General features: G+C 30.5%; 1 protein-coding gene across 1 annotated transcript; it reads right to left on the minus strand.

The window, feature by feature from the left end:
* Positions 1-1,362: 1,362 nt before the first annotated feature.
* LOC143625716 (alcohol-forming fatty acyl-CoA reductase-like) lies at positions 1,363-13,211 on the minus strand. The gene is made up of 10 exons (XM_077095976.1): positions 13,111-13,211; positions 12,925-13,028; positions 12,652-12,854; positions 12,459-12,559; positions 3,091-3,283; positions 2,814-2,978; positions 2,629-2,710; positions 2,210-2,482; positions 1,959-2,086; positions 1,363-1,649 (listed from the first exon to the last, which is right to left on the minus strand). Exons 1-10 carry the CDS (start codon positions 13,181-13,183, stop codon positions 1,478-1,480), a joined length of 1,494 nt encoding a protein of 497 aa, XP_076952091.1. The 5' UTR covers positions 13,184-13,211; the 3' UTR covers positions 1,363-1,477.
* Positions 13,212-26,348: the final 13,137 nt, after the last annotated feature.

Genomic DNA, 26,348 nt, shown 5'->3' on the forward strand with positions numbered 1-26,348 from the left:
AATCTATCAACAGCCGTTACAGATCTGAAAATCATCTTCAATAACAGTTTTGCCCCAAACCGAGCTAAAACACTGTCACATCAGATCTGGACCGATATGACCAAATAAACATGAAATTGATGTTGAATCTCCGAACGAGTCATCAACCCAAACATCAATCCACATAAATTTTACCCAAATCATCAAATAATTTCAAAACCCAAAAATTTTTCAACAAACCTCATCGGTTTACGTCCATGGTGGATTCAAGAGCGAGATGAATCAGATTCAACGGTTAGTCTGAACGATTCGGCAACCCTGCTCTGATACCAACTGACAAGACCCGAGCCCCGGTGCGGAAGCGTGAATAATGGTCGTTATTAACGGTGGAGCTCGGATCTGAGCTAGGATAGAATCGTATTCACTCTTGAAAGGTGTTTTGGACGGATGAGTGGTGTTTGGGAGAGAGCCTGAATCGATTACAATGAAAAATAGACTGGATGAACAAATTTATGTAATCGAAACACAAATAAAGAAGTGGTAGTATGATTTCATTAGTCAAAAGATTGTCATACAAAGCACTTATACATACACACATACATACAGTAAAGATCAGCCACCTCCAGGAGAGCTCATCCTGGAGGCGGCGACTCTCTCTAAGAGATAAAACCCTAGATCTCACACAATACACAATACACTCATGCTAGAAAAGTTAACAAATACATCTATTTATACTATTCTAGCATGTCTTGGTCTTCAATCCATCCACCCTTGGTTGAGACCAAAATATTAACTATTTTTCACCCATAATAATAATAATAATTCGATGCGTCGGTCTAAAATATAAGTCCCAACAATCAATGAGAGGCCTTTATTCAGAAATCATTAAACAATCTGGTAACTCTTGAGGGGGTGGGGAGCGACGTATGAACGACACGTAGGATTTTATAATAGACATAGATGGTTAGATTAGATATCAAACTAGAAAGGCTTTATATCAAGGTATATATATATATTAAATCTGATATAATTACGCATACTATTGGTTATATTAGCCTAAAAGTTTATCAACAATTTCATATTTACTCATCACATAATACTAAATTTGGGGGTACTTTTTGTAATTAAAGAAAACAAATGTGACACATCGAGTTTTTTTTTTAAAAAGACATGTGATAGCAGAGTTATATAGGAAATGTAACACACCATTTTGTGTAATTATATCACGTTCTATAATTGGATAGATAATCATTCATGGGTGCAAACTCAAGTTCATTTGAAAGTTGACATGAACATTAATATTAAACATTCTAACAATACACACACCAAATCTAAACAAATCAAGTTTCACATAGTAACTATGATTATTATAAATTTCCTGCTCCTTACAAGAGAAGAAACGTCACTTATTCTTAACTTTCCACGTAATGTAAGCATTGCTTGTACAAGAAGAAATACATTCATATATTCTGTTTGACATTGTTGGCAGCAGTCTTAATTACTTCTGGACACGAGTGCTTAAGACATGTTTCACCAAGCCTGGAATATGTATATTCATAAAGTAGCATTCCCAGTCGATTGACTTGGTATCTAAGAAGAATGTCTCCATCTCATCTTTGAAATATTCTTTGATTATATAAAGCAATTTAATGAGATTGGCATCATCAAAACTATAAATTAAGAAACACATCATTAATCAAAAAGAACATTTATCCGTAAACAAACAATTAGTTAAGCCTTTAGAAAAGGTAAGTTCCACCACAAGAAAGTATGGTTTACATCTTTGTAAGAGAAGGACTACTAATTGAAACTTGAAGAATTTTATATTTGTGTTCTGTTTTTTCATAATTTGTTTTAGACCCACACCTTCTTCATCATTATTAATTATAACCACACACCATTACACCTAATATATGGGTAGAACTTGCCGTCTCCAAATTTTGCTAAATATAGCATGCTTGAAAGAGTAATATACTTACATCATATTGACGAGACCATATGGTTTATAAAGAAATGCTAATCGAAGTATGATTTTAATCTCTCGGTCAGCCTTAAAATACCAAGCATTAAAAGCCCCAAGAAGAATTTTGTTTGCATATTCGGCAACCTTCAAACGGGCAAGAAAAACGTTAACAAAAACCTTATGTGGCCTTTTTTTCACAAAATAAATCTGAGACCATGAGAAAATGTTTCCAAGAAGAATGTTGTTAAAAAAAAGTGAAGAGAATACCTTTAAAGGGATCAGGTATCTGATTGACATATATCTGTTGAAGCTAGACATGGACCTCAACATCAAAACCTTTCCAGTTGTTTGAATTGGGTTTCCTTGCCGATTTATTAATGGATGTGTCGCAAAGTAACCAAATATGTATTTCCAGATGCTAGCAATTTTCAAAGGATTAGACATTGATGATCCCACATGATAAACTGTCCTCGAGTAAGGTTCATGACGTCGAATTACAATCGCCACCAACATAGCATTTATAACCATGTCTGCTGGAATCTATTAGTAAAACCATTAATAAAATTAGAGTTGGTTTTCATTTTACATTACATTCAAAATTTCTGATAAACTAGTCGAAATTATTGTATTGTTTGCTTTGATATCACGATGTTAAAAACACCACACTTGATGGCAAGGGGACTTACCAAATCAAGTACATTAGAAGGTTCACCAAGAAAGGTTGAAGTCCTGCCTTTACCATATGCCACAATGAAGCTATCAATGGTTCTGGAAAATGTATATTGGGTTTAATGTTCATGTTAAGAATAACAATTCATTTGTTAGCTAAATCCATATCTAAACCAAATAGAATAGCATATATGTATATTACTTGACGCCCTCAATCCATCCAGGAAAAGGTTCTTTATAGGTACTAGTGATGATGGTAGGTCGTAGTACGACTAGTGGCACGTCTTCTCTTAGTTCCTCGAGCAACAGCATTTCTCCCATCGCCTTCGTGAATGAATAAGTATTTGGCCATCCATGCAAATTTGCCCTTCAAATAACGAAATAAAACACAAGCTATGTTAATGTTTGGCGGAATTTGCATGGACTATTTTGAGTAAGTAAAACAATGCTTTGTCGAATTGAAAGAAATAGAGATAAACCTTTGAATACCAAAATCCTTCATGAAAGATGAAATGGCTTTCTCGTTAGCTTTCTCAATGACGAGCTCACTGTGTCTTTCGAGTATCTTTCTTTGTTCCTCTTTAATGTTGAGATTGTTTTCGCCATTAAGTGTCTCACCAATTTTAAATGGAGTTTCCAGTATGATTCCAGACTTTTCTCCCCAAACATAAGCTGAAATAAGACCGAGTTCCCATTTAACAACAACTGAATCACTTGAAGAAGTTAAAAATGCCTTTTAGTTATACAAGAAATTAGAGTTGCAACCCTAAACTGGTTTAGAAACCGCACTAAGCAACCCTACCTGACCTAAATGTGTGTTTAACCTGATGTATAGCCAACCCGTTTGAACCATTTTAAAACCTGTAGGGTAGTACTTGGTTTGAATGTTTCTCAGCCACGTCGGTTTCAACCCGGCTATTTGTAACCCACCCATCAGAATTGGTTTGCCTACCGGGTTTGAACCAATCTATACTTTTGATCCAAGACCCAAGTGCAAGAAAACATATATATAACCCCACCGTATCATATTAAATTCCCATCCCATCTACTAGCAAACCTATCTAGTTTTGTTGTTTAAAACTAGAGTAACATAAATTTTCCCAACCGACTCTAGTTCCTGTTATACCTTACTGCCCTAATTATTGAATTAGCTTCATGAAGGTTTTTTTTACCAAAGTGGGTTGACTAGAAAGATTATTTTTATTCATGACCTGGTTTATAATTTGGAAAAATTCCGTCGCCGTTTTCAAATGAGTCATCAATTAGTTTTTAAGAATTGTTGGTGATTAAGAAAGTCTTCACACTTTTTGCGAAGGTATTATATTTATTATTATCATTATAATTATAATTGTTAATGTTATTATTATTTTCACTTTAAATTTTTAATTTTATAACTTTCATGTATCATTGAGCTATATGGTAAGAGGTATTTGAGGAAGCCGATCTTTGATTGCATACAAAAAAGTATACACGGTCCATCAACAAGTACATGTTTTTCCCATGATGTTTGTAAGCTTTGATTACACAAACTAGGCAAGAAAGGATGTTACAAGGGCATTCAAGGTTTTAAATAAGCGGCGGGGTGTCCTTGCATAATATATACATGCATTATCTTGCATAACATGATGTTAGAAGACTCGGGCAAAGCTAGTTATCATGGCGAGTACAACGATGTTTAAGCACCGATCTCAACACTAAACAATTATAAGAAACTAGCTATGTTTTTAAAAGCACGAATGAGGTAGACAAATCATAATCTTCAATCCGTTTGATAGAACATCTTTGGAGTAGCCACGAGAATGGTGGCTGTGACTAAAATAACTGTGATTATTTAGTAGTTTGTTTAATTTTAATACGCTAATATAACTAGTTTTATATTTTGATTTACATTTTATGGTGTGTTTAATTTTTAAAAGATTAAAATATATAATTTAAGTTAACATGCAACAATGCTTTATACCACAACTAGGTGGTAGAGAATGTTTTTTTAAAAGTATTTATTATGTGAAAGAGATATGACCCTTTCACTTTAAGTTTAAACCCTCTTTACAATACCTGACCTAAATATCGAACCAATATTAGCATTTCAAAAGAAAACTGTATCTACCTATTCTAGTAAAGTAAAATAATTGTGAACACTTGTCATATTTTGGTTAAATCTCACAATTCTTTTCCCTCCAAAACTAAAATCTTAATTGACCCTAGTATATGTAATAGATCAATAATTATTCACTTTCCTTTTATATTCTTTTATATTATATCTATACATTTTTATAAAAATAAATATTAACATATTGTTTTACTATATATTCCAAAAATACTTGGTGAATCCAAAAATCAACAACAAATTATGTTTGTCAAATATTGAATAGAATATAATTTCAAATGTTATCATTAACATATTGTAGTATGTATATTGTAGAAAATTGTAAAGAAAAACAAGACTTGAATATAAATATATACTTAAAAGTCGATCATTTTTTTTAAAATCAATCAATTTATCTATTATTATTATTATTATTATTATTATTGTAAATTGTCATATAATTTATAAATTATAAATTTACGCTTTAAATCTATCCATTTATTTTTCGGTTAATTTAGTAAACTATATATATGTTAAAATGTAAAGATAGATTATGTCAATCACTTTCAAACATAACAAAGTTTATCATATTTAATTTCTTAGTTTTCTTTATCAAGGATTGTTTACAGTTTTCTGTGGAACTTAAATTTGATTTGTGTCAAAAGTTGGTAAATAGATTGTTTGGTACAAGTTAACTACATTTAGATCAAAATTTGTTACTCGTAAAAAATGAGAAATCTGAGTATTTCTAAAAGTTTGATAATGCAAATAAATTTAACATCAAATTTGTTGTGGGTTCAAAGTATTGACTTGAAAATGTCAAACGAATGAAAGTTAGACTTTTAAACATGATTCGGGTTTCAAAATATTTTTGAAGGGCAATTTTGAAAATAATCAAAAGGTTCGAGATTTGGCAAATTGACTATTTTTCCCCCGACTATTAAAATTTAAGAAAAGATTGCGAACACCTTCGACATGCCGCCCATAGGCCTATCAATACTTATAATTTTTATCAAATTTGAAATATTTGTATAATCATTAACTTTTCCTTCAGTGGTGATCAGAATATTGTATGAGAAGTATGTCATGCAAAACTATGCTCAATTGAAACAAAATATTCACAAAATTGAATGAGTTAACATGCTATTTTTTATATTGTCATTATGACAAAGTCGAGAAGCTCCTTAAAACTTATCAAAATCTTTTTCATGGTGTAGCTTAGAAAAACATAGTTCTTGAAGAACATCTGTCGTTATAATTTAATGTTCTCATTTCCTTCGATGGGTAGTAAATTGATAAATATATTAATAAAAATCACATTTATTCTATATTTAGGCTGAGTGATTATAACTATTATTATATGAGAAGTCTTATTCCCGAAATTGGTTTATAACCAAAATTCTTTTAGTTATACATATATGACACTGAAAATAAAATTTTCAATAGAAAGAGTGTTCTCAGGTACATTTCTGCACATGCATTTTTTTTATTAAGTTCGTTTAAAAAAAATCATTTTGTGATATAAACAAAATTAATTTATACACACATAGTATAGATACAAGCATATATATAATACATTTTTTCATATACGCTATGTAATTATTTGTCTAATTTTATAATTTGGATCATCCAGTGTGTGACAAAGGCGTTAAAGTTGAGTTGACAAGGTTAACGAGTGGCATACCACTCCCTTCATGGGTTAAGGACTTTAAATGCAAGATTGGTTAAATCGTTAATGGGCCTTAAAATCCTCTTCACACACAGCCACAATAATTTAAGAAACAATTTAGCATTAAATAAAGGGAGGGTAAACGGGGGTTAAACAATTTTCTTAAGGTGAGGTGGAGTGAAATTGGGTAAAATAGGTGGTGTTTTTAATGTATACCTCATGGCCTCATGGCCTAAACTAGAGGTGGGCAAATAAACTTGTTAACCGAACCGACCCAAAAACTGAACCGAAACCGAACCGGCTTGAAACCGATTTGGAACCTATTGAAACCGTAGGTTCGGAATCGGTTTGTAGTTTTCTCCACCAAAACCGGTTCCAGACCGGTTAACCGAACCGAAACCGAGCAAAAACAAGTCAAAGCCCGAACCGAAAACGATCAAAACCCGAACCTAAACCGATCGTATCATGATAAGAAACCGGTTTCAACCCGAGCCGAAACCAATCATAAACTGGTTTTGACTTTCGTTAACCAAACCGAACCAGTTTAAACCCAAACTAGTTTTGAGTTTTAAACCGATTTATGCACCTCCGGCCTAAACGGTTGATGTTTTTAATGCCTAATAAAAATATTCCAAGCGTGTGCCTACGTGTGATATATACTTTTTTGTAAGATATTCATCAATTACATATGTTCCATATGTAAATTCTAATTTTGAAAGAATATTTTACACGTATTACTTGCACGGGTCAACTCATTTTATAAACTGAGAAAAAGAAAAGTACGATAACGATTTATGGAAAAAAAATCTCCTAAAAACTAATAAAAGATTAAAAAAAAATCAAAACTTACAATAAAAAAATGATAAAAATACAAAATCTAAAATGTTTCCCTTGTCTTCCTCGGTAAAAAAAAAAAGACACGTTGAGGACAAAATATCATTATATCTTTTTACTTATCATTGTGTTTTATTTTTATTTCCGTGATTGATTGTTTCTTTTTTTCTTTAATATTGTGTTATATTACTCAACATTTTATTACATTTTGCTTGGCATTGTGCTATATTTTGCGGTATAATGTGTCTTTTTTTAATTTATCAATGTGTTTTTTTTTTGCCTATTTTCGTCATACTCTCTCTCTCTCTCTCTCTCTCTCTTTAACGACAAGACGAGGAAATGTTTTAGTTTTCTTTTATATATGGAGTTGTGATTATTTTTATTATTTTTCTTGAATTTTTTTGATTTTTTTTTGCTAAAAATTTTTCTCAAACTTCTCATTTTTGTCTCTCTTTGTATTTTTACCTTTTCTTTATTGGGCCAGGTTATTCTACAAAAAAAGGGAATAAATATGAGAAAGATGAGAAGAATTTGTGGCCACAAAAAAACTCTCAAAAAATAATAAAAATTTCGTAACTGAAAACTAAAAAAGTAAAAACAAAAAAAAACAAAAATGTTTCTTCTGTTTTTCTCGTTCTAAAAAAATGTTGAGGAAAAAAATTTATTATGTCTTTTTGTTTATCATTGTGTTTTGTTTATTTTAGTCATTGATTGTATTTTTTTTCTTGACATTGTGTCCTTTTTTATATTGTGTTATATTACTAAGAATTATGTTATATTCTGCTTGTTATTTTATTATATTTTACGATCTATAGTGTTTTTTGTTTATTTTCGTCATTGTGTTTTTCTTTTTTATGAACTCAAAAGACGGGGTAAATATTTTAGTTTTTAAAATTTTTATTATTTGCTTTTAATTTTCTTATAGGTTTTTTATATGGTCACAAATTTTTCCCACACTTTTCGTTTTTATCTCCGTTTACATTTTAACTTTTCCCATAATTTTAATACTATTATATTTTATCAACTATCTAACTATACTATTACAACAAGATGATTTTTCGCATGGCATCATTATAGGGTTTTTACATAGGATGTCATGCGAATAATTTCTTATTTATCGTATCTTCTTTGAAACCCAATATGGGGGCAGTAACACTTTATAAAGTTTTGAAAAATAAATTATTGTGTGATACAAGTCTTGAACCCAAGACCTAGGGTCTGTTTGGTATAGGGTAATGGAATTAATGGAAGAATAGAATGGACGAGGGAATTGAATGGACAAAGGAATTAAATGAATCGTAACTCTATTATAATTTTTTTATTAAATAGTAAACTATACACACATAATATTTTTGTCAATTAATGGAACGGTAATAACATAATACGATATAATAATAAAAATATAATAATTATTATAATTTAATAATAGTTATACTATAATAAAATAATAATAATGATGATAATAATAATAATAATAATAATATTAATAATAATAATAATAATAATTGTTGATCGTTTTTCATTCAATTCCTTGAAGGAATGAAAGAAACCACATTTTACTAAGGATTCAAAAATGCTATATATGGAAGGAATTGCATTCGTTAGGAATGATTCATTCCATTGATGAATGACAACCAAACTTATTTTCTTTCATTCCTTTGGAATGGTCTTTTCCATTTCCACCTATTATTACTTCATACTAAACACTACTCTAATGTTTCAATTTAAATATGCTTACCAACTCCACTTAAGTAGTTATTGTATTGGATATCTTGACTTATAAATGATAAATTGTTAATTCACTTATATTTAACACTAGAAAGTCATTAAACATTTAAGTCAGCATCCAATGTTGTATTTAAAGAGGCTTTTAGAGATTTATAATTGTAAAATTTTGTTTATTATTATTAATATCTTATTAATATATAATATATGTCATCATGTATATTACTAAATTTAACTTTTTTATTATTTTTTAACCACATGCATATCATACGGACTCTATCTGCATACCATACAAAAACATGGAAAATTATTTAGGGGCTCTAGTAAATATTCTTACATCAAAGACTACATTTATTTGTTTGTATCCTTTTCTGTTCAAATACTTTTTTAAATACAAGCAAACCTTTTCTTTAATAAATTATGATTTTAAATTTGTAATTTCGAAAGAATACTTCACACATAACTTACAATTTTCATAGAGCATTCAAATTCTAACCATTAAATTTTATGAGTCATGTTTTATAATTTAGGGATTGGTTTAGGGTTTTGTGATTAGATGAAAGAAAAAATACAGAGACTTATTTGTGCATTTGAAAAATTATTATTCATTCCCTTATAATATTTAATATTTGTTGAAAATGGTTTTGAGTGAAAGTGAGAGAATGGGTAATGATAAAGGTATCAAAAAAGTATTATATTTAATTAAAAAATGAGAGAAAATATAGTGTTTTTAATGAAATTTTGGATTTAGAGATGATGGAAGGAATGCTAGTGCTACACATTCTATTTTATAAATATTCTGAAATTTTCTTTATTGCAATTAAAAGAAAAAAAAAACAAAGGAGAGGTCACAAGCGAGCTTCGTACACCTTAAAGAATTTGTTTCCTCCATCTCTCTCCCTCCCTCCCTCCCTCGTTTTATGTAGAGAAAATCACAAAATTAACCAATCTGAATTTTTTTTTTGTTACAATATATACCCAACCTTTGAAAAACTTGCGTTGGTATTTACGTTTTAATTATTCATGCTTTCATTTTTTTTAATTACTAATTTTAAGTATTTATGTTTTAAAATAATTTAGAAAACATATTAAAAGAGTATAGTTACAAAAATAAACTTTCTTTCTTGTATTTTAAAAATTAATTTATTTATCTTTAAACAATTTTAGTGAAATTTATATTTTTTAAAAGAGAGTAACCTGCGCCGGGTTGACCATTCATCCTACATAATCTCTTACTAAAGGTCGTAGAAGCAATTGAATTAACTTAATTATATATATATATAGGATTAGTATCATTTAAGAACTTGAAGGAACTTTTAATAACTAACATTTTTTATAAAAATTTTTGTATGTTGATGTTATTTAAGTGTAGTTTTATCAGTTTTGACATCTATATTTACGATTACGATTACAATTATGAAAATTAGTTTTTTTTCCGCATATCTATGTTTTTTTACACATATGTAAATTTTTATTACATAAATTTTTCACATGTGTAACTTGTGATTTATATATGTAATCAATTTTTTTTTTATAAATATGATAAAACAAGTCTCATATAATGTTAATATATAAAAAAAGTGAAAAAAATATTTGGTTTTTAAGAGTTCCTAAAAGTTATTAACTTTTTTTGAGTTCTCAAATGAAACTAACCATATATATATATATATATATATATATATATATATATATATAAGGTTAAAATGAAAACCTTATATAAAAAAAAGTTTTATCAGTTTTGACATCTATATTTACGATTACGATTACAATTATGAAAATTAGTTTTTTTTCCGCATATCTATGTTTTTTTACACATATGTAAATTTTTATTACATAAATTTTTCACATGTGTAACTTGTGATTTATATATGTAATCAATTTTTTTTTATAAATATGATAAAAAAAGTCTCATATAATGTTAATATATAAAAAAAGTGAAAAAAATATTTGGTTTTTAAGAGTTCCTAAAAGTTATTAACTTTTTCTGAGTTCTCAAATGAAACTAACCCTATATATATATATATATATATATATATATATATATATAAGGTTAAAATGAAAACCCACTTGAGTTGTGAAAACCCTATGTAACATTGTTTTTTTTTGTTATATGTAATATATGTTGTAACAATAATACAAAACATCAAAACATCAAAAAAAATGTTTTGCTATTTTTAAACATATTTTTACTAATTTTTATATATGTTTTCAGAAGAGAGGAAAAGTTATATTTATATTTACATTTTTTATTCACTTCATTTGTGTACCACAAGATTTAAACATTAATTAAAAACATGTGGTTGAGAATGGGTTTCTAGAGTTTTTACAACTCAAGTGGATTTTTCATTTTATACTTAGCCTATATATATATATATATATATATATATATAAATTCGCTTAAAAGATATATATAAATTTTCCGGCACGACGCACAAATGCAGATCCTTAATCTAATAAAAACTTGAGAAATAACTATTTCCATGTTAAAAACTTAGTTAATTTAAAAGCAGCACATACCTTAATTTGTCAACGTCCATATTTATTTAATAGTTTTTGTTATTATAACTAAAAGTATATAATTATATTTTAATAATATATTTGTAAGTTCGCATAAAAATTTATATATATATATATATATACATTTTTTCCGCCACAAAGCGCAAATACACATACTTAATTTAATTAAAACTTGAGAAATGACTATTTCCAAGATATAAACTTAATTAACTAAAAACCCTGCACGTACCTTAATTTTTCAACGTACATGTTTACGAAATAGTTTTTGTCATTGTAACTAAAAATATTTATCAAGTGAAGTTATTATCTGTTTTAAAATTTTGAAGTGAGAAATTCGAGATGCGCCTGGTTATTTAACAAAATGAAGTCTCAACGATATAATCAAGAAAATACGATAGTGAATAAAATTTCTTGAATAGCATTAGAAAATAAGTTAATAATCTAATTTTATAAGGGTTTATTTTTTAAAAGTAATGATTAAACTACACCAGTGCTAATATATTGTCAAATCTTTAGGTTCAACAACTCATATGATTCTTTTTCTTTATTTTAATGTTTTGTTGTTTATTAATTCTAACGAGACTCATTCTTTTAGTTTTGGTAATTTATGACAGTCTACTTTTATTTTCAGTATTATTGCTTTATCATTTATATATAATTTCAATCATATCTTATCCAAAAACCGTTTCATAATTCATAAATTTTAATTATTGTTTATTTTAATTTTAATTTTATTCAGCGTGAATAGTACATGAGTTTCTAATATAATATTTTAATAAATCGAACCCAAATCAGTTTCAAATGGTTTAGTTTTGTAGACCCTCGACCCAGATTTAATCCAACCCGGTTTGACTGTTTCCTACAACAACTTAACCCGGTTTGGGTTTAAACCCTAACCCGTGTTGTGCACCTATGCATGAAAGGCCCTATATTATTTACCATAGTGAAACGGTTTTAGACCTTGATGAATCAATATTGCATTAAAAGTGTCAAACTGCATGTGTGTTAATATATACCTGTCGATACATGAAGTAGTAGCTTTATGTTACTGCATTCATTGACAAACTTGGAAACATTCTTAGCTCCAAGTGTGTTAATTGTGAATGCTACGTCATACCTACAATCATATTCATTGAACATAAATAGCAAATTATCATAATTACCTTGAACATAAAACCACTAACTTTATCATAAGTGAGTAAGGCATACCTTTCATCAAAATTTGTAGTAGCAGCAGAGTTAACAACAATATCCACTTGACTACGAATCTCATTTAACAACTCCATGTTTGTTACTCCAAAATCTTCCAACCCGATATCGCCAGCCACTGGTGTTATCTTTTCAGATATGAATATATGTATATTTGTACCATGTTTTTGTGTTATGACCCTAAATAGGTCTTTTCCAATAACCTATGTAAACAGGTTAACCACATCACTTATGATTCAGAAACAGCCATGCGCGCATATTACATGCACCTACCTCTGAGTGCAACCGTTGCAAAGCCGAGTTTGAATCTGAAGCTCTTATAAGTACATAGAGTTTTTTTATGTTTGGTTGTAGCCTTAGTATCTTCTCTACAAAAACTGCAGCATATGTACTTAAGAATCAAAATTATGTTCAATAAAAATTCTTTGTTAGATTAAGTGGCATGGAAGAAAAACATACTTTTTCCCAGAAATCCAGTAGCTCCGGTGACTAAGATAGATTTATTTTCAAAATAGCCTATAATGCTTTCCATTTCCCTGAAAGATTACCACAAGGCTGTATGAATGGCTTCCAAATATTACTTGCACTATATATATATAGTCACTTAACAACCTTTTGTTTGTTTTATATTCTCCCTATATATAAAATAAAAAGTATTAAATGTTTATCTTTTATTTTCTACATTTTTGTATATATTGTTGTAACTATCATAGTCAATATTAGTACTAGGTATTATATTACTTTTAACGTTATATATACCTTAGGCCAGAGGCCGTTTGGTAAATATACGTGTACTAGTTGGTTTGAAAACTAAGATAGTTTTTGTTACTTTCATTCCATTATATTTATTGACAAATTAATACTTCTATTCTTTTTATTTTATAACTCCCTGTAATATATCAAATAAGAAGATTCAAATAAAAATCACTATAATTTTTTTTTATTAATTAAATTATATTTTTTTATAATTTTATTATTACATTTTCTCTTTCCTTTACAAAAATACACGTTCAAAAACTATTAAAAAATTATAGGGTATAAATAATGGTTTTTCAAATATACAAAAAAATTCAGTATTTTTTTTCTCCATTTACAATGCCTAAACCACTCCCTCCATTCCCTACTAGTATTATAATATATATTTTTTAGTATTAATATTATTAGCGTGGTATACGCTTAGACATGGTTTGAGTTGTTTACGAGGCGAACCCAGCCTAGCGATGCTCATGCTTAGATCAGAGCCATAAACTATTAATATTATTAGTTAGCTCTCTTAGTAAACTTGCGGATTTCAAGTTAGGTTTTCTTTTTCTTTTTTCTTTCCAAACGACTTTCAAGCCAAAAATTATTTACACATGTATTAACTTATTGCTGGTAAGTGGGCAACAGCTGATATTGCATATCCACTGTCAATGGTGGGGAGCACAATCGCATCTGGCTTGATCACTCTCAGTAAGCCTAGTCTTTTTTTTTTAAATTTTATATATATATATATATATATATATATATATATATATATATAATTAAAAATAAAAAAATATTTTTAATTTTTTTTTCTTTCATCCTACTTATACTTTGTTACAATTCACCAGAAAAAATAAATAAATAAATAAAAACTCGATGTAATGCACATATATAGTACTGTGTAAGACTGTTGTATTACATATGCCCAATAGTGTGTATTTCATATGCTCAATAGCATTTAATTGCATATATTCAATAGTGTGTATTGTATATGTGCAATAGTGTTGTATTATATACAAAAATAAATAAATAAATAAAGTCGATGTAGTGCATATGTGCATTAGTGTTGTATTATATATACGCACTAATGTATATTCGATGTATGCAATAGTCATATATTGCATATATACAATAGTGTGTATCAAATATGTATAATTAGAGGTGGCAATATGAGTGGGTTGGGTTGGATTTGAATGATGTGTTAGAATGAATTTGGGTCAGGATGGATTTTTTAAAATAGAGGGTTAGGACGGGTATGGGTCAAGATGGGTAAAGTTAATTCATCTTAACCCAAGTAAAGATTAAAATGCAAAGGGTTTTAAAAACCCCTCAAAAAGATATTCAAAAAATTTAATAACTCAAAAGATAAATAAAAATGTAAAAAGTAAAATAGCTAAAATGTCTCTCTCATCGTCCTCGTTCATTAGAAAAAAAAACTCGGTTTTTTCTAGGTTAGGTTTGGCTTTTTTCGGTTCATTTTTGTTTTTTTCGGTTTCGGTATCCATTCGGTTTAAATGTTTTCGGTTTTTGTTCGCTTTCGATTTCTCGGTTTCATTCGGCTTAGAATGGGTATGGGTCAATATTAGTAAACTTAATTCATCTTGAACTATGTAAAAGTTAAAATACACAGGGTTTTAAAAATCCCTCAAAAAAATATTCAAAAAAATTAATAAAAAAATAATAACTCAAAATATAAATCCAAAATGCAAAAGTAAAATAATTAAATTGTTTCCCCCCCGTCTTCCTCACTCATTAAAAAAAAAAACTCGGTTTTGTCTCGGTTCAGGTTCGGTTGTTTCAGTTTTTTTCCGCTTCGGTTTTGTTTTTTCCATTCCGGTTGATTTCGGTATATGTTCGGTTTCGATTTCTCGATTTCTATTCGGTTCCGTGGGTTTTGTTTAAAATAAAATTGGATAAAGCTTGTTTTAGTTCATTCTAACCCATAAACAAACCCATTCTAACATATAACCAAAAGTCACTAGTATTTTCCCAACCCATCTTGACCTTCTTACAAAATTCTTTTGATCCATCCTGACCCATCTCAATTTTAAAAGTTATCCAAATTTATCCAAAACAACCCATTTGGGTTTATTTTGCCATCTTTATATGCAAAAGTGTTGTATTTTATGCAATACAATAATTTTGTATATATGCAATACACACTATTACACATATACATTACACCGACGAGATTTTGTTTTGAACAATATAAACATATAATAAGAAAGAAAATGAAAAAATAATTTTAAAAAAAAGTTAAAAACAATTCTTTTAAAGTTCTTAAGTTTTTTTAGAGCAGTTTTCATTTGAACCCTCCCTTATATATATATGTGTGTGTGTATGTGTGTTAAAAATACGTATTTTTAATGTATATATATTTGCACAGCCCTATTCGTTTAAACCCATTTTTAAGAGCAGTTTTCATTACCTAATTCATTTAAACCCATTTTTATACAAAAAGAATATTTGTACTGCCCAAATCAAAAACAACATGCCCATTTAAAAATTTAACTGTTAAAAAAAAAACCTTTATACTTAATGCCCAAATTTAACAAACTTTAAATAAAAATTTTTCATGATTCGTTGGGAAGGTCATGTGTGTATCGAAGTAAAACAAATCCATCCGTCCATGCATGCATGCATACATACACACACGTATATATATATATATATATATATATATATATATATATATATATATGTGTGTGTGTGTGTGTGTGAATAATTCGAGTCCGGTCACGTTAGCTCAGTTTGTAAACAAGCCTATTAAGCCAGGGTTATATACTTGTAAGTGATTTTAGACATGCTAGCTCGTTTCGTAAATGAGTTAATTTCAAGCGAACTTTGTTCGAGTAAGATTCGAGCAACGCCGCCCCTATTTGAACACCCTTCGCCTTAGAAACTAAAAAGATAAAAATAGTAATAAAGTAATGAAAATGAAAATTAATATGTAAAACAAGAAATTAATTCGTAACATGTGTGTAAAATATTTGTTTCCTTAATTTTGCATACTAAGTGTAAGTTAATGTGTATAAGAATTTATGTCTTAGAAATTAGTGTATCACATAAAATATATAAAATAAAAGTAAAAATAGTTATTAAAAGGTCATGCATGTATAAGATTAGCTATTTCTTTATGCCCGCGTCTTGCGGCGGAAGATTGCATGTAGAGTGAAAGAAAAACCAACGTATAGCGACAGTGATACGATAGGATTTCGGTCGTTATAGCTTTGATGCATATTAAAAACTTGGGTTATCAAATTAAAAATTTGTGGGGTTGTATATATAACTTAATTAAACTTTAAAATCATCATATTAAACAAGTTTGGGTTAATTATGTAACTAATGAAACTTAAGGAGTAATTATGAAAATTCATGACACGAATTTCAAAACTCCACAGTTAATACATAATAAATAATAATAGAAGAACTAAAATAAGCATAAATAACATTCATAATAATAATAAGAATACGAATTTTCAAACACTAAACTTCTATAAACAAAGCCCGAAGCTGAAAGCCCCCTCCACAAATCGAAGGGAACCAAACACCAAAACAAATTAAAAGAAGCAAAAATTTATCCGTTTAGACCAACTTAAGAGCTTATATTTTGATCTATTTTTTAACCAAGGAAAACACAAAGACTTTATATCATTTATTATATACCTCCAACTTCTACTTCCTTGCCGTCTATGTATTTATCATTTCTAGTCTTCCAAATTCCCCAACAAGTAATAATCGTTAACCCATGAAAAACCACCTTTTACATTGCCCTAGACCCGCGTTAAAGTGAAACTCCAAGATGCCTCTAACCGAGAGAACACATAGTGCCGGAACCTTACACGATGAGCTAATTGCGTTCCAAATCACTATCGAAGCTAAACAACATGTAAATAAATGATCAGGAGACTCAAGGTCGAACTTGTATAACATATAAAGTAGGTCTGGAAGACGTATATTTCTATTCCTTAGCACTGACTTCACCGGAATTCTATCCTTTCTCAAAGCGTGAACATTACACTTAGCCGAGACTCACTTGTACCACTTCATAACATAATTGGGTTATTATCTTTGATCCCTCATCTTTCAGAGTTGACATCTTTCCAAACTCCTATGACATTTCTATTAACCAGGACTAACAGGCAAACCAATATTTTCTAAAGAATTGCCTTGATCACACGTTTCCACAACCTTTTTTTTTACCATGCCCACTTAGCGAATAGAGATTGATTGACGTCTATAACTCTTGAAATTACCAGCCGTCCTTTATCTTTAAGGAGGGCCATTCGATCCCAAGCCACCGAATAAACTTTGTTAGACTCTGTGGAACGGTCCCATAAAAACCTTTTAATGATTCTTTCAAAGGGATTCCACTACTTTGGTTGGCTCCTTGAAAAGAAAGGAGAATTACTAGACCGGGAGGCTTTAAAGAACCGATTTAATTAAGATAACTCGACCCCCAATAGATAAAGTGTGAGCTCTCCACAAGGACAATCTCTTTTCAAAAACATAAATCACCACATTCAAATTATTAATGCTGCTCATATTAGCCCACACCGATATAACAAGATGAATATATGGACAGAACCGGGGTTGCATCTTAACGCTCTTGCTATAAAAATTAATATTATATATTTACACACACACACACACACACACATATATATATATATATATATATATATATATATATATATAGGGGATGGATCTTGCGAGAAGTTATATTACAGCGAGAAGTGAATCTTATCAATTGATTTTGTTTAATCAGTGGTCTATATTATAAATGGCAAATTCGTAATTAAAAACGCATATTTATGACATATAATTTAATAAAAAGGTTATATGTGTCTTTTATGGTGCATGCCTTATTAAACCAGATTTTAATGCTTTAAGTTACTTTTTGGTGCCATTTAATGCTCATTAGAAGATTAATACTATTTTATTTTTTTGATTAAAATTATGATTTTTTTTATCGTTGTGTAAGTTGTTTATTTATTTATAGAATTGGTTCATAAAACACATAAATTTTGCAACATTACATTGTATTTTACGGATTTGTTTATATATACATACAATGTATTGAAATAAGCCTATTTTTATTTGTTTTGCAAACACTTTATTATATAAACAAATTGATTCCTACATAGCATTAGTTTTGCTTACACTATATTAGATACTACATTAGTTACACAACATTGAAAAGTGTCCGTCCACCACATTTATTTACTTACGCCACATTAGATATGTCTATTCTACGCTAGTTATGACTACACAACCATTTGAAAGTGTACCTACACAATATTAGTTTTGTCTACACTAAATTAGATATGTCTACCCAACATTAGTTTTGCCTACACTATGTTAGTTTTACCTATACAAAATTAGTTTTGTCTACACTACATTAGATATGCCTACACTACATTAGATATGTCAACGCTACATTAACTATGACTACACAACATTAAAAGTGTGCCTACACTACACTAATTATAACTACACCAACATGTTAAAGTGTGCTTACACCACATTACGTAGCTACACAAATGATGATGATGATGATGATGATGATAATAATAATCCATTTTTAGAATAAAATGATTTTAGATCAAATAGATTCCAATGATTCAAATTTTATATGAAATAAATAATAATAAAAGTAGTAGTAGTAGTAGTAGTTTGTAACTTACCATTTGCTAGTAACTTATCATTATTTATTAAACCATTAATGAGCATGAGTTACAAAATAAAAAAATACTTTATATTTCACTAATATATCCTTGCATATAAATAATCAAAAAATAAAAAAGGAATGATGTGATTGGTTAGAATCTCTTCTCGCACTTCTCGTAATAAAAAACACTTCTGAAATGAACCTAATCCTACATATATATATATATATATATATATATATATAATATCAAGTTTGAAAACTTAGTTAAAGAAACAATAAACAACTTATCTAATAATTTGAACAAATTATATTTACATTAACTGAATTCATATTGAGTTATGAGTCAATTTAAGTTACTAAAGTAAGTTGCGGCGAAAGTGAACATATTTGATAAGCTTTTGGAAGGAATCATACGAAAGAATAATTTTTCATTAGCTCATCATATTTTTCTGATTTTGTATTACAAAGAGTACTATTATCAAGTAGAATATTGTTTGAAAAAGTGTTAATGAAAAATAGACTCTCTTCTAAATTATATACGTGTGTAAGTGTTGATGAGCCAAGGCTGATAGTGGCATTCAACGTAAATTGTTACAAGCCACTAACTATTATAACTAAACAACTCATAAATACATTTAAATCTAAAACTACCGATCTATCTTGAAATAATTGATGTTTGATGCATTAGTTGTTACACTTCAATATTTTGATCTTCAGTAGTTTCCATCTTCAGTTGTTTCATCTTTAGCTATCTGGAACAGTTGAATTTTGTTAGCAATTGGGGAGCAGTACTTTGTTCTTTTACCATGATGGAGAACAACTGATATTGATTAGTTGTTTGTTTTATGGCCATTACTCATCGGACATATTCAACAATCTCCCCTATACTGATGATTCCATAACCATTTGTTTATTTTATTCTATTGTTTCTTGACAACTGTTTATTTGTTGAGATTCTGAATTGTTAAACAAAGTCAGATCCTAATTTGTCATCATATTCCATCTCTAATGGAGAGTTTATCAGCACTTTGAGGTCTTCTTCATCTTCAAGTATGACATAATACAGATGAACATCCATGGTCTTTCCATTTTCCAATTTGATGATCGCATGGGTCTTGTACCTTTGATGAGACCACCCATTATCCTAGGTTTGAGATACTTTGATCAAGGGTTGAAAAAGGTGTTGTTTAAGAGGATTGACTTGCAGAAACCTGAACATTAAATATTTGGCTTCTTTTAATTTCACCATATATCAGTAGTTCCGTCTATTGCTACTCTTCAATGGTCAATTACCCCCTTTTTACATTGATGGCAAGATTCCTTGCCCTGTCACTTGTAGTAGTAGCACGACAACAATACTTTGTGATTTTCTTTGCCTTTTGGATGGATTGATTTGGCAAAGCTTTTGGTATAGGAAGCTTACTTGGACCCTTCTTTCTTTATTATACAAGTCTCCTGTAATCATTCCTTAGCTTTTCAATACTCGATATGCAGTCTCTTTCTTGTTGTAGAACTTGGTTTCATCAATATCCATCTTCATCTTCAAGATTTCTTTTTGTTTTTCATCCTCTAATCTATTCTTTACAACATCCTAATCAGGCTCAAGGTGATCCTGATAAGGGTCTTGTTCAATGAACTTCTCAATTCTTCCACATTCCTTTTGAAGTTCTTCATAGGCCCACCCTCTGAACTTATAGAAAGTGACTTGGTATTTTGCATTCTCTTGAAGCTATATAAGAGCATTTTTCTTCGCTTCCATCAATAGCTCTTTTTCATCTATTGTTTTTTAATCAATTTGACTATTTTCATAATCCAATTGTTTTGTTCTCCTTGTTTTTTGAAGATCTCTTTGAAAAAATTTAAGTGACTCAGTTGTGAGAGGCTTTCTGAAGAATCTGGCATCCTCCTTTTCTTGATGAGAGATCAATTTAGCGATATTCTTTGGTCTCTGAGTAGGTGGCATGCCTTTTAATGGAATAAAAGGTTTTCTTCCCTTTTGAAGAAGGAGGCAATTGACTGTTGGTTAGACAATTAGTTTTTGAAACAAGTGTTGGTTCTTGCGGTGCACCGGTAGTTTAAGGTACTTCAACTGTTGGTTAGAAAATTAGTCTTGTATGTTCATCAGCAGTTTGCGAAACTGTTGGTCTTGTTTATTCATCAGAAATTTAACTATTGGTCTTGTTTTCTTCCCTTTTGAAGGCCTTTGAGCCATGCTCTTAATTCTCTTTGAGTGTGAGGGACCTGTTTAATCTGGTTTGATTTTTAGTTCGTAACCATAACCTTCATCTTTGCATCCTTATCCCACTTTAGCATTTTTTGAGACGAGTCTTTTTCTTGAGCAGCTTTGTTTGAAGACTCATCTGGTCTCTTCTCTATAACCTTTTGAGAAGCTTCCATGATATTCTTCCTTTTTTTGGCATCAACAAAAGCTTCAACCTGTTTTGGGAACCGAGGTGCTGGGAGCTATTCCGAAAATAGATGCTAATTGGTTCCTTTGGCCAACCATGTGCTTTCTTGGCTTATTTGCTATAGTGTGTTAGGCATTTATGTAATTTTTAGAAAAAAATCTTGAGCTATTTTTTCACTTGGATCTGATGAGAGGAAGAAGTCATCTACATGATCCAAATGAGGTGGTGTTGAGGATGAAGCTCTGAGTGAGGAATTAGAGTATGCGAGCAAACTTGCCCTTTAACTCTTTGTTGTGGTTACCTTGTGCTTACAATAGTATCCTTTTGTGAGGATAACTAAGGAATTTGGCTAGGTGGAGGTGAGACATGTTGTGAGGAAGTAACAATAGTCTTTTGGATTTGTGTTGTTTGTGTTACCATAGGCTCTTCAGGCACCTTAACATAATGAATCACCTTTTTAGGCTTTTAAGTGTGGAATTTGGCTTTGGATTTTCTTTTGAGTTGTTTTCTTTTAGTGGAAAGTGTGGGTTGCAAAATGTTGGATTGTACACCTTGGTCACTTTGAGCATTGGGCTCAGTAGTTTTAGTCTCTACTGCAACAACAGTTGCAGTAGTAGTTTCCTTTTCATCAAACAAAGTTGATGACTTGGAATCTTTCTAAGGGTGTGCAATGGGTCAAACCCGAACTGGAACTAGAACCAGAACCGTTTACATGGAATTTCCAAACCCAAAACTGGATCGTATACAAATGAGTCGGTCCGGGTTTTGAAACGGGTTTTATGGGACGAGTTGGTGGTTTTCATGCATCTTTTGTGAACAGCTTCAACAACGGCTAATGCAAGTTTTCTACTGGGTTTTAAATGAGTTTGTGGAACTGGTTTACACTGTTTGCGTTTCTAGCAAATAATTCAATAATCCAAACGGGTTCTCACTACCATGATTGATTATTAATATGAAGATGAACGTTGATGCTGATTGTTGAAGATGATCAGAGTAGCGAACTCGTGATGCCGATGATGATGATTGATAAAGAACGACGATGATGAAGGTATCTATAGATGGAGATCAATGATGATTTTGGTATAAATTGTTGGTGATTGACAATGATTTTGGTATCTATTGATGAAGATGCACGATGATTTGGTAGAATTTGGTTGAGATTGACAATTATTTGTATTTAGTTATTTATTGATGAAGATGGAGATTAACAACTATTATGGTGTTTAGTGATTTACTGATAAAAATGGACCAATTTTCCACAAAAATAGACATTTCATTAACTGTAAAATCAATCATGATTCTACATTAATTTTCCAAAATTAAACAAGTATGTTTCTAAACCGGGTTCACGGGTTTCGCGGGTTTAACCCGTTACATACCCGGACCGAACAGTTTGAACATGAAATACAAAAGCAAAACTAGACATACTTCCATATACCGGGTCTTCTAAACGTGTTCTGTAAACTGGGTTCACAGGTTTCACGGCTTTAACCCGTAACCTGCACACCCCTAAATCTTTCATCCTTGCAAAAATATCATCACTAAGACTTTTGGTTTGGATGGATGGATGGTCTTGTTACAAATAATTTTTAGGTAATACCTTTATTAGGTACACCACGAGGAACCTAGGAAACATAAAAAAATGGTTTTTCTTTTGTAGCAATCATTCCTTTTACATTTGAAATTAAAAATTTGAAAATGATTTTTAAAAGTAGTAATTTTCATGGTCAGAACTGAGTGTATTAGATTTTAAATATTTAGGGGCTACTCATTCCAAATTGTGGATTTACATGACATATGCTGAAGAAAAGTATGGAAAAGAAATTTTATTGAAGGAGGAAAAAGTTTTTATAAAGACTGGTTATTTCTGTTGAGGCCAAATACCCCAATGAACTGCTTTTAGAGTTTGTGAAGTAAACATTTTTTTTGTAGCATCGTCATCATTCAGCTCTAAGTGTAGAGAGATATGCTCAAAATTAACAAATACCTCAGTATCAGCAATCTTTGTTAGGATGAGCAAGGGCGCTTTGCCATTAACATCGTATTGAATCCTTGCATTCTTCCAAAATTTATTCAAAGCATGAGGGTTGATGTCCGAATTGATGGCCATAATATTGTAGTATGGGCTAGTAGAAATAATTCTAATGCTCTCGTCATATTCTAGATAGGTTTTGTTTAGTACGAGGCACGATAACATATTTTGATGTTTGATTTGAAGAGGATGAGGGGTTTGCGCCATTGTTGAGTATAAGAGGAAAGGAACTTGCTTTTTGATTTGAAGAGGTGTAACGATTCCGACGAAACCAGGTATACCCTAACCGGTAGACGTTAGTTACGTCATATGTAATGTCGGGTACAAGAGTTACCATGGTAATTATACGAGAATACATAGTTCATTGTATTGATTGTACGCGAATATATAATTCACCGTATTGAATATGCGATCAAACGATCGATAGTTATTGAAACCCGAATGAATCGAGGGTTCAATATAGACGAGATATATGATATTTAGTGATGTTACGAAGTATTAAAGCTTCGGGATAAGTGGATTAAAGCACAGAAAAAGGATTTCGATTTAATAGCACGTCGGTACGTTAAACGAAACCTTTAATACCAAACCGAGCAAGAGACGATCGATCAAGCCGAAAAAGATGCGTAATAACTAATAATATGACGTTTTAAGTTAATAAATGCACGGATTAAGTTTTTAAATCGGTTTTATATAAATTTCAATTTTTAGACCAAAAACGACCGTTTTAGCCTCGTTTTAAGCCGAATTAAACATTTAACCGAGAAACGAACTGAACCAGATTATCCAAAACATTATCCAGATTTCGGAAATCCAAGTTTGTGGCCAAGAATGAACTTGTGGGTCCCACCCTACCCTATTACCATTTCCGATCGGCTCCATGGCCTTCATTTTCTTTTTTTTCTTTTTTCAATCAACTCTCTCAAAGATTCATCAATCCTCTCAAGATCATGATCCAAAACCCGAGATAATTAGCAAGAAAACAAGGTAAAGAATCGAGTTAATCACGTTTCCATCTTCGTTTCTTGAGTTTGTTTGCAAGAAAATGAGGTTTCAAAGATGAAAACCGATTCTTGCATGATCAAGTGATGTATACGGGTTATACAAGGGATCTTGGTCCAAGAAATGAGTTAAACGAATCAAAAACGAATTTTTACGGTTAAATCTTTGTTTTTAGTATCATAACCGTAACCATGAAAGAAATGGCTTGATCGTGAGTGTAACTTGCTTGGTATTGTGGTATGTTGTTTGTAGGCTCTGTATTTAGTGGTAGATAAGGCGGAAAGATGAGTTTGTAGCTTGTAGTGGCGGAAAACGAAAGGTATATTCGGTTATATTCGGTTTTGGGAAATTTGGACAGATTGTTGATGCTTTAGAGTTAGGTCATGAAATTTTACAGAGGTGTTAAACACAAGAAAAGATGAGTTCTGTGAATTTTTGGTAATTTTTGGATAAAGGATGAATATTTGGTGAATTTAATGCTCGGCTTTGGCCAAAAATGGTGAAAAATAGTTAAATATCATGAAAAATTCTGGAAAATTTCAGATAAGCTTTTCATATCATGTATAAGTCACACACAAAATTTGAGGTCCGTTGGAGAAGTCTAAGTAGGCTTTTCGGTTAAACGAGTTCTAGGGATTTCTAGCTCGGTTTTGGAAAAAGGGCATGTAAAAGAAGGTTTTGGTTCTGGAAAAATTACAGGGGACTATGTGGATGGCAGGGGACATCCAGGAAAAATTTGGGATTTTTCTAAGGTCGTTTGGTATTTACGACATATTTAGTGTCTAAATGGTGTTTAAAAATAGATAAATAAATTTTAAATATAAGAATTAATTCTGGAAATATTTTTATAAAATTCCCCACTATTAAAAAGTGATTTGTGCAAAATTTCAAGATCCGAGAGTAAACGGATAATTAATCGTGCTGATTATCAAACTTTTAAAGTTAAAATGCGTAAACCGGTGAAGTTCGCTTAAGCGAGCTGACTGGTGTATAAAAACATTAAAAATGGACTATTTTCATATAATTGAGTTAAACAAGTAAAAATAAATCATCCGAAAATAAGTCGGATGATTTGGGTATTTTTAACCGATTTTAACGGTTTCCGGTACGCCAAAGACGGAAACGAGTCCCGCGGCCAATCGGGACGTCTAAACCGAGCTATAATTTCACATTTTAAATCAAATTATCAGACAACCACTATTTTCGGGTCGTGTGTGACCAAACTCATTTTTGAAACATAAAACGGATATTCGTGCTAGGCACGCAAAACGAGAAAACGACTAATAGAAATTGTGACCATGGAACTCTAAACGACATCACAATCTGAGTCCGGAGAAGTATTTCTGGGTTAACATTGCCCCCGGAACAGGTACAGTACTGGGTTAACAGTGTCCCCAGATGTACCGATTGATAAGTTAAAGATTATATAAACAATAATTGTATAATAACGATCGTAGGGATCATATTACAGATTGGACGTGTTAATTGATAATGATTGTTGTTACCTGCTTGCATGTGCTAAGGTGAGTTTCACGAGCCCCTTTTTATTGAACTGTTTTAGATATTTTCCCGGGGCGGAAAGCATGTTTTTATCAAAGTGTTTAAGTACATGCCGATCGCATGGAAATGAATGTATTATATAATGTTTATTGTACGGGAATCGTACGGTAATGTATTAAGATGGTAATTGTCTGAGTTGCTAATATTGTAAGGCCCGAAACAGTGTTCTGGGTTAACAGTGTCCCCAGAGGTTATTAAATGTATTTCTGGGTTAACAGTGTCCCCAGAGGCTATTAAATGTATTTCTGGGTTAACAGTGTCCCCAGAGGTTATTGAATGT

The sequence above is a fragment of the Bidens hawaiensis genome, unplaced genomic scaffold, assembly GCF_021521415.1.
Source record: "Bidens hawaiensis isolate Kalapana, Puna unplaced genomic scaffold, B.hawaiensis_p1.1 tig00004199_1, whole genome shotgun sequence".
Classification (NCBI taxonomy): domain Eukaryota; kingdom Viridiplantae; phylum Streptophyta; class Magnoliopsida; order Asterales; family Asteraceae; genus Bidens; species Bidens hawaiensis.